Consider the following 13,644-nt stretch of genomic DNA (forward strand, 5'->3'; position numbering starts at 1 on the left):
AAGTGAAGCATAATTTTTATTTTATTTTTTCAATTTATTAATTTTTTTTTATAATTTGTGAATATATATGATATAATTGATAATACATGGTAGCTTTTTCCATTCAAAAACGATGGGGAGTGAAAACTTTTGCACTCAGGGTGTGTGTGTGTGTGTGTATACACACACACACACACACACACACACACACACACACACACACACATATTCTGGGTTGTTTTTTTCTTTTTTTCTCAGTTGTGGATCTCATTAGAAGCTCGTTCCTCAGCATGCACAGGTCTGGTGTGGGAAGTTAAAGCTGAGAGTGGTGTGGAACAGTCAGTGTGGGTTTTGCTCGCTGTACCTTCCTGTTTACCCGAGCACACAGCAAAACAAGCAAATAAAAAAAACACCTTCACTTATAATATAGTCACATAACTGATAAAAGGAAAAGCAGAACCGGATCATGAACGTGGACTGAAATAAAGATAATCAAAGATTTTATGAAGAAACATTCATTATGACTTTACTGTGTGTTCTCATTTCTTAACAGGACAACTCGTATTTATTTCAGGATTACACCGAATCACACACAGTGAGTTTGTATTTCATGCTCAGTTTTAAAAGAGTAAGAAATTAGACATCGTGATTTTAATTACACACATCACCTATCACTAGAGAATATTTTCTAGCAGATAATATAATAAAAAAATTACAGATTTTTAGAATGTCAGTAGAAAATTTGCATCGACTGTGTCTAATCTGTACATGTTTTGCCCGTTCTCTTGAAGAGTGCAAATAATTTTAGAGTTAGCGTTAACTGTATATACACAGTGAGCAGGTGATAGCTTACTAGATTGTTGTTCCTAGTAATTAGCTCAGTGTTCAGAGCATGGATAATAATTAACAGTTCATAAAAAACACTGCTCTGTTAACAATAATAATCTCACACACACACACAGTTTCCACCACAAAGTTGTTTAATTTCCCATTACAGCAGGCCCCAAACTGTTTATTCCTCTGAGACCACAGCAATTTGCTAACAATTACAGTTTTACAGCACATCATCAATTCTAATCCATTTCTATATCATTTGAACATCCTGAAGAGTTCCCCCATGTCAGAAAACTCCATTTTTAAGCTCATCATCATGAGGATGAAGTGAATCTGAGTAACTGAGTGTGTAAATAACATTCTATCTGACGGCTTATAAACTCCGTGACCATGCTGCTGTGTGTTTAGAGCAGATTAAAGTGAAATCTGGTGCTTTAGAAGAGAGGAGTTACAATATCACACATCTATATGAAGGCTATGAAGATGTTTCTAATTTTGCATCATGTCTGAAAAACAACAGAGAGAGAAAAAAAATAACCGCACATCCTGTGGAAAGTTTGAAAGGCGAGAACCTGATGGTGTTTGTGAGAAAAGTGACTCGGGCGGTCCGAGCGGCCTGCAGAGATGAAACACTCAGAGCTGCAGTGTGTGAAGGAGCAAAGAGACAAACAGAGCTACAAAACCACAAGCACAGACCTCAACACCTTTCACACACACACATGCACGCACACACACACGCACACATGCACATTTGAATTTCAGTGTCTTCTACATACTGAAATAATACTAGTAAGTGATCTAAAGGTCAATATTCCGTGTCATGTGCAGTATATTATATTTAATATTTTATTCTTATTTTATAATATATGTATATTTTAATTTAACGTGTATGCATTTAGATTCTTTAGCATCATTTCTTGCACCTAAAATATTAAATAAGTATATTTTTGTGTAGGAAACACTGTCAAACTCATTCAGTGACTAGGTTTGGTTTGGTTTGGTTTGGGTTTTTTTTTTAATTTCCCTTCTCTGATCATGATTCACTGAAGCTCATTTCCAAAAAAAAAAAAAGTTCAAAATCTGCATGATGTATGTTGTATCTTAAGACATATCATTTTAATGTTTCTGTTTTAAGACATTCAGTGTCATGGTGTTACTTAGATGGGGTGGAGAGAGAGAAAGAGAGAGAGAAAGAGAGAGAGAAAGAGAGAGATTGTGATTGGTTCATGTTACACGGTGCTGAAGGAGGAGCCACATTAAGGCCTGAATAAAACTCCACCCACATCCACACTAAAGTCTTGTTCATGATCACTGTTCAGAAAAAGAGGTGTTAGACGTTCCTACAGCTTTGATTATCCATGTTTGTTTTAATTATTGTGTGTGCAGGTTCTATCACATCATTTTGTTGCACTGCACAAGAGACGGCAGCCAAGCAGTGTTACAGTAGTCCAAGTGTGAATATAACAAAGTATGACACATGGTTGGGAGGATTTCCTTGGTAACAAAGGCTTTTGTGTGGTTTGAGGCACTCAGGCCAGCCAGAAGCGTTCATACCACTTTCTCACTGTGAGCGGCCCACTGAAGATACGGCAATAAGATGATTATTAAACATCTCTCTCTCTCTCGCTGTCTCCCTTTCTCTCTCTTTCCCCCGTCTGTCTCTCTCTCCGTGTCTGTCTGTCTCTCACTGTCTGTCCCTCTTTTTTTACATCATTTTCATTTAATCAGCGCTCTCTATCTCTCTCTCTCTCTCACACACACACACACACACACACACACATATATTTACTTGCACTATTATTTTTAATTCCTATTATTTCACATATTGTTCTACAAAAAAGCCAGGAATCAAAATGCCAGTGCTGCGATGAAAACTTTTCATGGTTTAGGAATTTATCATCCTCACAAACCTGTGAATAATCTGGTCAGATCCTCTTGTACAGTTATGAGGAACTAAACTGCCCTTGACCCACATGTTTACTGTATTTAGTTAAGATTTTACTGTAATCCAGTGTAACACTGAAACAGGTATAGATTCCATACAGCTTTATAATTATTAATGATGTTTAAGGTGAAGTGGGAGCAATTCTCCTTCATGAAAATAATTCTTGAAAATTCCTTCATAATATATCTGTTTTAAGTCTTCAATGTTAGAGAGAGAGAGAGAGAGAGAGACAGACAGACAGGGAGGGAGGGAGTGACAGACAGGGAGAGAGGGGGACAGGGGGAGACAGACAGAGAGTGACAGACAGACAGACAGACAGACAGACAGACAGACAGGAAGAAAGAGAGACAGACAGACAGATAGGGAGACAGAGAGAAAGAGACAAGGGAGATAGACAGACAGACAGGAAGAATGAGAGACAGACAACCAGGGAGAGAGAGAGACAGACAGGCAGAGAGAGAGACAGAGAAAGAGAGAGAGAGACAGATAGGCAGAAAGACACAGACAGACAGTAAGAGACAGACAGACCGAGAGGGAGAGAGACAGACAGAGAGAGAGAGAGAGACACGGACAGACAGTGAGAGACAGACAGACACGGAGAGAGAGACAGACGGGGGAAAGAGAGAGAAAGAGAGATGTTTAATAATCATCTTATTGCCGTATCTTCAGTGGGCCGCTCACAGTGAGAAAGTGGTATGAACGCTTCTGGCTGGCCTGAGTACCTCAAACCACACAAAAGCCTTTGTTACCAAGGAAATCCTCCCAACCATGTGTCATACTTTGTTATATTCACACTTGGACTACTGTAACACTGCTTGGCTGCCGTCTCTTGTGCAGTGCAACAAAACACAAATATTACAACTAAACAGGTCGTTAAACCGAGCTGCGAGGGTCATCACAGGCCGTACGCTCCAGGACCGCGTCTCTACTGAGACTTTGTTAGCTTTGTTAGCAGGGACTGGAGCCAACACTCTAGTCACTGTGTTTAAGGCAGTCTGCAAAAGAGCTCCAAACTATATGTCGGCCATGTTTAGATGGAAGTCACCTTCTGTTATAAAGGTTCATACCCAAACTGCTGTCAAGCTACTTTCAGACTGGGATCCTCATCAGATTCGCTGTCCTCTGGTAAACGTCGAGTCGTTTAAAAGCACTCTACAATACTACGGGCCCCAGATATGGAACAAGCTACCATTAGAAGTGAGACAGGTACTAGGCCAGAAGACATTTAAACATTTCGGATGTTTTATACTTTATGAACATTAACTGAAGCTTTTGATTTGTACCTGCATGATTTGATGCATCGTGCTGCTGTCGAGGGATCGGCTGATTAGAGAACTGCATTAAACAGCAGGTGGATGTACGGGTGTAGCTAATAAAGTGGCCGGTCATCATATTGCCAATATACAGTTTTGATATGAATAGTCCAAGTTAATTACTACAAATTTGGATTAATTTAATAATATGGCTTCCACTGTCATTTTTTGGCAGCTGATAAAATAATACTTGATCCAGCACATCTATTTATTTCCCAATTATACTTTTATTATACCCCTGCTCCAAAGGAGGAGGGGGGGGATACTGGTTTATTTAGGTACCTCTGTCCATCCGTCCATATTTCCGTCCATCCGAAACACTCTTTTTCTCAGCAACCACAAATTATAGCCACTTGGTACTTGGTACCAAACTTCGGCTTGGGGTTCTATACCATGTATACCATTTTCAAGTCTGTTTACCGACTTATTGTATTTATGAAACAGATGGCATGGATTTACAAAATTTTCATAACACTTTTCTCAGCAACTACAAATCACAGCTGCTTGATATTTGGTACTGAGCTTCATCTTGGGGTTCTATACCATCTATACCATTTTCAGGCCTGTTGCACATCAACTTCCTGTTTACCGACTGAATGTATTTATGAAACATATAGGGTGGATTTTGACGCTGTTTCAAGAAGCAAAACGCTATTTCAAAACGACAGTTTACCAGGATGCTGGTTGAAATCCCTGGGGAGAGACACTGCTCTTTACTTACTTGTTTCAGGGTTCATTATTTGTTTCAGTCAACATTCATAATAAGCGTCCTATTCCTTCGATTGCTTGCATTCTGATATAAGCGAGAGCCGGGGGAGAGATACTGTACGTAAGTGAGCAGTAGCTCACAGTTGATCTTGTTTTTTACTGGAGATGTTCACTATATTAATATTTTTACCTCTGTCAATTTTGTTGGATGAGGTTATGTTTTTGCCTCTGTTTGTTTGTCAGTTCCCAACATACTGGAGATGTTCACTATATTAATATTTTTACCTCTGTCAATTTTGTTGGATGAGGTTATGTTTTTGCCTCTGTTTGTTTGTCAGTTCCCAACATAACTCAAAAAATAGTGAACAGATTTTGATGAAATTTGGAGGAAAGGTGAGCCATGGGCCCAGGAAGAATTGATTAGATTTTAATGCAAATCTGAATATGTGGCTTGGAGGAGGTATGAGCTCAGCCGAGTACCCTTCTAGTTGTAAGCTTTTTTTATTTTTTAAAAATCCACATTTTTAACAATGTCTTAAAATGCTTTTTCATGTCACTCCGAGACAAAACCAGTGTTCCAGTGTTTCACTGATTTTGAGACTTCTTGATCATTCAGCTTTCAATCTAAATTCAGTCTGAACAATCATTAATCATCAACAAAAACATCAACATCTCATCTCATTATCTCTAGCCGCTTTATCCTGTTCTACAGGGTCGCAGGCAAGCTGGAGCCTATCCCAGCTGACTACGGGCGAAAGGCGGGGTACACCCTGGACAAGTTGCCAGGTCATCACAGGGCTGACACATAGACACAGACAACCATTCACACTCACATTCACACCTACGGTCAATTTAGAGTCACCAGTTAACCTAACCTGCATGTCTTTGGACTGTGGGGGAAACTGGCGCACCCGGAGGAAACCCACGCGGACACGGGGAGAACATGCAAACTCCGCACAGAAAGGCCCTCGCCGGCCCCGGGGCTCGAACCCGGACCTTCTTGCTGTGAGGCAACAGCGCTAACCACTACACCACCGTGCCGCCCTCAACAAAAACATATTTAAAGTAAAAATGAAACCTGATAACAGAACTAATGACATTGAATCAGATCAGAGATCAAATCTAAGTTACAGAATTATGTTGTACATCAGAATATATAATATCTCGAGGTTGTTGTTTCTTTACTCTTCCTCTTTTGGCTCCCCTCTCACCAAAATGTAAGGCAGCGTAATTCAGCTCCACAGTGTCACAGTCCTGGAGGGATATGAGATTATTAGACTTTTAGAGCAAATCTTTAAAAGTAGCTGTGTGTATGTGTATACACTAAATATTTACCTGATTGAGTGTCTTGTCTATCACAGAACCACCTCTGAGGCTCGCTGTTGAAAAGAAAATTAGATGTAATTTTCACCAACAGTCAGATTTTTTAAGTCTTATTTCAAAAGGTGTTGATTAAATTTCTTGAACAGCTTTTCTGACCGGAGTGCAGCTACAAATCACAGGTTTCTATTAATGCACTCATTCTAATACGTTATCCTTTCTATAGTAGCACGATATGTGATTTAATGTACTTTAAAAAGTGTGTAATTGTCATCTCATTATCTCTAGCCGCTTTATCCTGTTCTACAGGGTCGCAGGCAAGCTGGAGCCTATCCCAGCTGACTACGGGCGAAAGGCGGGGTACACCCTGGACAAGTTGCCAGGTCATCACAGGGCTGACACATAGACACAGACAACCATTCACACTCACATTCACACCTACGGTCAATTTAGAGTCACCAGTTAACCTAACCTGCATGTCTTTGGACTGTGGGGGAAACCGGAGCACCCGGAGGAAACCCACGCGGACACGGGGAGAACATGCAAACTCCACACAGAAAGGCCCTCGCCGGCCACGGGGCTCGAACCCGGACCTTCTTGCTGTGAGGCGACAGCGCTAACCACTACACCACCGTGCCGCCCTGTGTAATTGTTAATATAGTAAATGTTTTATGTATGGAGATGTTTATTTAGCATTCATGTAAGGAGTCTTCAGTGTCAGGGTCTTGTAATGGTCAGAGTAGAAGAGTTTGTTTTTATGGTGACAAAAAGATGACACGCTGCAATTTTTTAATATTAACTTTAAGAGCCAGAAAAAGAGAGTCTGTTAAAGACTGTTTATCGCTGGGTTCAACAATGTTCCATATATATATATATATATATATATATATATATATATATATATATATATTAGTACAAGGTCAAAAGTTTGTACACCGCCTACTTTACTCATTCATACATTTTTCTGTATTTTGATGATTTTCTACATTGTAGAACAACACTGAAGATATCAAAATTATTAAATAGCATCTGGAACATATATGGGATTATGTCTCATCTCATTATCTCTAGCCGCTTTATCCTGTTCTACAGGGTCGCAGGCAAGCTGGAGCCTATCCCAGCTGACTACGGGCGAAAGGCGGGGTACACCCTGGACAAGTCGCCAGGTCATCACAGGGCTGACACATAGACACAGACAACCATTCACACTCACATTCACACCTACGCTCAATTTAGAGTCACCAGTTAACCTAACCTGCATGTCTTTGGGGGAAACCGGAGCACCCGGAGGAAACCCACGCGGACAAGGGGAGAACATGCAAACTCCACAGAGAAAAGCCCTCGCCGGCCCCGGGGCTCGAACCCAGGACCTTCTTGCTGTGAGGCGACAGCGCTAACCACTACACCACCGTGCCACCCTGGGATTATGTGGTAAACAAAAAAAAATTTTAAATGTTTGATATTTTAGATTCTTCAGCGTATCCAGCGTTTACCTTGAAGACGCTTTGCACACTATTGGCGTTCTATTCACCAGCTTCATGATGTAGCCACCTGGAATGCTTTTCAATTAACAGCTGTGCCTTGTCAAAAGTTAATTCGTGGATGAGTTTCTTGCCTTCTTAATGTGTTTGAGATCAAATACTCTGTAAAAAAAAATAGCCCTATTCCACAACTATCGTAATCTATACAGTATTATGTCAAGAACCAAACAATTAAGTGAAGAGAAACGACATCCATCATTACTTTAAGACATGAAGCGACTTTTAATTAAAAAATAAAGAAAAAATATTGAATTATAAGGTGTGTCCAAACTTTTGACTGGTACTGTAACTATAAATGGATAAACACACACACACAAGCTGTTATTATTTTAATAAAGGAAAAGTATATTTATTGGCAAATTGCTGTGGTGTGAGGAATAAAACACTTTAGGATATGCGGTTATTGGAAAATAATCAACTTCAGTGTAGTCACAGGAGCTCCACTTTGTACCTGCTCAGTATAATAAACTGGAACTTGGTGTATGTATTTAAGTTATTCCACAAAATTGAGTCGTACATGAGCTGATAGCGGACGAGGCGCATAGCCATGTACGACGAGATTGAGTGGAATAACTGTTTTATTCTATCCACATTCACTGGATTTTGAGAAACGGAGCATTTTTATTTTTATTTATTTTTTGCAAATTTGATCAATAAAAACTTGATACAAAACGTCCAACAAAATCATTTCTACTTCGAATGTAAACAAACCAGTGAAATAACAGGAGCAATTTGTGAAAAATGCTATAGTAATAATAATAATTCTTGAAAAAAAAAAAGATATGTTCTTACCATCAAATATTCCATATTTTGTTTTTCTCTACTCATGGTATATGAGCTGATAGCCTAGTAGTAGAGTAGCCAATCAGAGTGCATGATTGCTCAAATCCAGTGAATGTAGATAGAATAATAAAATATATTTGTAGGTACTGTGATCTAATATATAATCTAATGTTATAATAGTTTATAAGAATATAATAACTTTAACACAATCCATAATGCAGACTCACCTCTGTTTCTTCCTTTACAGGTTATGATAAAGATCAAAGCAAAGATCACAACCACACACACTCCCAAAGCTCCAGCGAGACAGATCACTACAGGATCCATGACAGATCTCTCTGCTACACAGGAAATATCACAGGATTAAACATTGGCTCAGTATTTACTTCTATGCTAAACAAACTCATTTCTTCAGATAATTGAAAATGAGAGAGAATAATAATTTAAGATGTAGGTTTTGTTAAAAATTGAAATATTTGTAATGAGAAAACATTGTGCCAAATCTTATCGGACGGCCCGATACAAGTACATAGACATATATTAGACAGACAAATAATTACTATGCATTCTGTCATATCACTAAAACATGACACGTGTTCTTACCCAACTGTACTCGAGTCCCGTTCCCAAAAATGATCTTCCCACACACGGCCACAGTGCAGTAGTAAGTTCCAGTATCATTGATGCTGAGGATGTTCTTGGAGAAGTTGTACACACAGGTGTGTGTAGAAGAGCCGCTCTCACACTGACGGCTGCTGCTGTGATGAGTGTAAATGATTTGAGGATGGGATTGTGGTGAAGCAGCTCTGAACCAGAGCACTTGGTGTTCTGCTGCTCTGCTCTCAGAGAGAACCGAGCACTGCAGAGTCACTGACGCTCCTGCAGGAACCGAGTCCAACACGCCGCTCTGGATCACTGACACTTTTACATCTCCATCACCTGTTCAGTGTGATAGAGACGGGGTGAGATCTGAGTAAGGTCTTAGGTTTTCCACCGAGACCATTATCATGAATATTTAGAAAAGGAAATATTAAACTAATTAAAAATGAATTAACCTCGCTGAGCATGGAAAAGTTCTCACCTGTCACTGCTAAAAATGTTCCATTTCCAAACCTTGTTAAAAAATCTCGAAATCCGCAGTAATACATCGCTTCATCTGATTCTTCCACCTTTGCAATTTTCAAATGGCAGCTCCCTTTTTCTTTATTTTCTTTCTCGATGTTGAATTTTGGTGGCTTGAATTCAGCTTCATAAGTGGGTTCTTGTTGAACTGTGACCATTACACAAGGCCGGTGTCCGACTTTTTGCTTGTACCAAATGATGGCATCAGTATTGTCCTCTCCCAGTCGAAAGCAGCGCAGCGTCACATCATCACCAACATCAGCAGTAATCACTGGGTTTGGTTGATTGACGCCTTTTGTCTGCGTAGAACCTGCTGTTTGGAATTCAATCAGAAAACATGAACAAATGTACACAAAATTTATAATAATAATAATAATAATAATACACCTAGATTTTTCTTTGGGGGAATGATAACTAGTTGTTTGTCTTTAAATAAATCCCTGGTACCAATATTTAGGACTGTGAGTTGGCCTATTGGTTAGTGTGCTTGCTTCTTGACCAGGAGATCATGAGTTCTACTCACGGTTGGGTCGTACCAAAGACTATCATAAAAATGGTACCTACTACCATCTGGCAAGGCACGCTGCAATACAGATGTGAGTGGGGAGTCAAACTCTTGTGGTTACCAGAGGACTAGCCCCCCACTGTAACCCTAGCTGTATAGGCGAGGGGCCGAGGGCTACTGAAACGGAGATTGGCGCCGCACCCATACGCCTTAAAGATTGGGACAGGAGACTGCCTGGGAAGACCAGATTCTGGCATAACAGGGATTTGGACTTGACTTTGACCAATATTTAGGAAGCTGTCTCAACAGTGTTTGAAAGTAGGTTTCAGGTAAATCTGGGAAGAATTTCTCGCAAGAAATTATTATTATTATTATTTCAAACACACTCGAACACCACCAACTACTTTCTTCTACTCTCCACTATCTTCCATGATCTTCATTAGTTCCTTGCCCCTCAATCCACTATCACTTCTTAACTGATCCATATATGATGAAGACGGTCTTCCTCTCTTCCGTTTGGCATGTTTTGGCTCCAACATGAGCACCTCTTCTTTTCTTCTCCAACAGTGTCCAGTGAACTGTAATCTTCTAATTCGTAATGAATCAGTCAGTCTTCTCCGTTTGCCATAGAATACGTTGTTGGTCATGTGCTCTTTCCATGATACTCCAAGTATCACCCTGAGCATTCTGGTATCAGTACCATCTCACCTGTCATTCATCTTGTCCAGCTTTCAGTACCATACAGCGACACACTTTCTACAGTGGCATGAAAGAAACTGATTTTGACATGCCTTTGAAGATTTGACTCCCAAACTTCAACTTTCCATTCCATGATTAAGTACTTTGACATGATGGAGCAGCTTGTGTGCTCCCGCGACCTGGAGAGCCATGCTGGTGGGAGTTCATGTCCTGGTAGGTTCAGCCAAGCTGGACAGGTCGAAGGGTAGGACTCAGACAAAATCTTAACCAACTTAGAGGTGCAAACCTCAATGACAAAAAACCTGGAGTGGGCAGCAGCTCTCCAGTTTCATTGAAAGGTAAATATCAATAGATTGATACTTTGGCGTGATATGTCGTGATCGATGGTGGATGATGAACGACACGGTCAACCACAATGGCATGGATCAACTAATTCTAGTTAGTAGAATACTATGGTGAGTTGTGACGACTAGCACTGAATCATACTCCCTCTAGAAGTGTGAATGCAACAGAAAAACACCAGGACTAGCAAGAAATAACAAGAAGACATGGTCATCACTGTCCCCCGCCACGAGCATCTTATGAAGACATCTTAACACTTACAACCTTATAAGCCCATTGCTTTAATATTGACTTATGATGTCGTAAGTGCTATGGCACCTTCATAAAACATGCAAAGTTTCATTGATGTAGCTTATGTAGTTTCTGAGAAAACTTGTCCAAATTGAGTCCACTTGTACAAAGTCCAATAACATAAATCAAAGGCCATAACTCTGAAAATAATAATTAATCGTAAATGATTTTTGAACTGGCGGCACGGTGGTGTAGTGGTTAGGCAAGGGCCTTTCTGTGTGGAGTTTGCATGTTCTCCCCGTGTCCGCGTGGGTTTCCTCCGGGTGCTCCGGTTCCCCCCACAGTCCAAAGACATGCAGGTTAGGTTAACTGGTGACTCTAAATTGACCGTAGGTGTGAATGTGAGTGTGAATGGTTGTCTGTGTCTATGTGTCAGCCCTGTGATGACCTGGCGACTTGTCCAGGGTGTACCCCGCCTTTCGCCCGTAGTCAGCTGGGATAGGCTCCAGCTTGCCTGCGACCCTGTAGAACAGGATAAAGCAGCTAGAGATAATGAGATGAGATGAGATTTTTGAACTCAACTTAAATCATGACTAGTATTATGAGCACTGATGTAGCTTATGTAGTTTCTGAGAAAACTGGTCCAGATTGAAATGGACGGACGGACGGACCGACGGACGGACGGACGGACGGACTGACGGATGGACGGACGGACGGATGGACGGACTCCATTCCTATATCCCCCTGTGCACTTCATGGTGGAGGATAATTACCTAATAACCTGGCAGTTCGGTGTTTAATATGATAAAAATCTTAGCTGAAATTTTCAAAGCCTTAACTTTTTAGCCTCTTTAACACACAGGACTTTGTAAAAGTCTTAGGCACTGTATTTTTCTTTTAATACAAACTTTTATATATACACTACCGTTCAAAAGTTTGGGGTCACTTTGAAATGTCCTTATTTTTGAAAGAAAAGCACTGTTCTTTTCAATGAAGCTCACTTTAAACTAATCAGAAATACACTCTATACATTGCTAATGTGGTAAATGACTATTCTAGCTGCAAATGTCTGGTTTTTGGTGCAATATCTCCATAGGTGTATAGAGGCCCATTTCCAGCAACTCTCACTCCAGTGTTCTAATGGTACAATGTGTTTGCTCATTGCCTCAGAAGGCTAATGGATGATTAGAAAACCCTTGTACAATCATGTTAGCACAGCTGAAAACAGTTGAGCTCTTTAGAGAAGCTATAAAACTGACCTTCCTTTGAGCAGATTGAGTTTCTGGAGCATCACATTTGTGGGGTCGATGAAATGCTCAAAATGGCCAGAAAAATGTCTTGACTATATTTTCTATTCATTTTACAACTTATGGTGGTAAATAAAAGTGTGGCTTTTCATGGAAAACACAAAATTGTCTGGGTGACCCCAAACTTTTGAACGGTAGTGTATATAGATTTCTATTTTATGACTTCTACATTCATTATCGAGTCAAAACATTACAAAAACATTTTAGAGTTCCAAACGGTCATGTTTTTTTTTTCCAGCACGAAATTAAATGTTACAGGAAAAAAATGTTTGTAATATGTCTGAGCAGCATGTTCCATAAGAGATCACATTCTTTTCAGATTAAAAAAGAAAACATAATGAAGGCTACTGCAAAAGTTTTGGTGCAAAATTTAGAAGCGAGTGTGACAGTCAAAGTGTCCAGAAGAACTGTGGCTGGTTCTGGAAGATGCTCAGTAAAACCTACAGCTCATTTCCACATCAAACTGACCTCACTGTTGAACCTGAAACTACTATTTTTTTTTAAAGCAAAGGAAATTTCATCTCACACCAAATATTGACTTTGTTTCATTTATTATGGCTTACTGATTACTGTTTATAGTATTTTTTTCATGTTGAAACATTTAATTTCATTACTTTAAGCCATTTTTGCTCTACAGCATTTCTTTACATCATGTGCCTAAGTCTTTTGCACAGCACTGTGTACCATATATTACAACATCAGAAAATGACAAAACCAAAACCATCCACACTTACCAATTTTATTAAAAAGCACGACTGTAATCCACATCCATGTCATTATCTTCAGTGTGAGCTCTGTGTACAGCATGTCTCCTCTTGCTGCACTGTCAGATGGTCAAACTGATCACATGTCACTTTGTGCCAAAGATTTCTGTTGTGAAACTCTGACATCACAGAATTTTCCACGTATGGTCTCGACTAGAAAGCTAGCAGCAGAAGAAACCTGGCTGTGGCCTCAACTCACACTTTCCTCAACCTTCAAAAGGAATTGAAATTCTTCAGAAATGATCTCATCA

The 13,644-nt window shown here is 39.9% G+C and overlaps 1 protein-coding gene across 1 annotated transcript; it reads right to left on the bottom strand.

Annotated features, from left to right (window-relative positions):
• Positions 1 to 5,591: 5,591 nt before the first annotated feature.
• Positions 5,592 to 13,440, bottom strand: LOC132890029 (uncharacterized). The gene is made up of 6 exons (XM_060926826.1): positions 13,364 to 13,440; positions 9,505 to 9,858; positions 9,027 to 9,362; positions 8,651 to 8,761; positions 6,115 to 6,158; positions 5,592 to 6,033 (listed from the first exon to the last, which is right to left on the bottom strand). Exons 1-6 carry the CDS (start codon positions 13,434 to 13,436, stop codon positions 5,902 to 5,904), a joined length of 1,050 nt encoding a protein of 349 aa, XP_060782809.1. The 5' UTR covers positions 13,437 to 13,440; the 3' UTR covers positions 5,592 to 5,901.
• Between the last annotated feature and the right edge of the window lie 204 nt (positions 13,441 to 13,644).

Source organism: Neoarius graeffei, chromosome 8 (genome assembly GCF_027579695.1).
Source record: "Neoarius graeffei isolate fNeoGra1 chromosome 8, fNeoGra1.pri, whole genome shotgun sequence".
In the NCBI taxonomy this organism is placed as follows: Eukaryota; Metazoa; Chordata; class Actinopteri; order Siluriformes; family Ariidae; genus Neoarius; species Neoarius graeffei.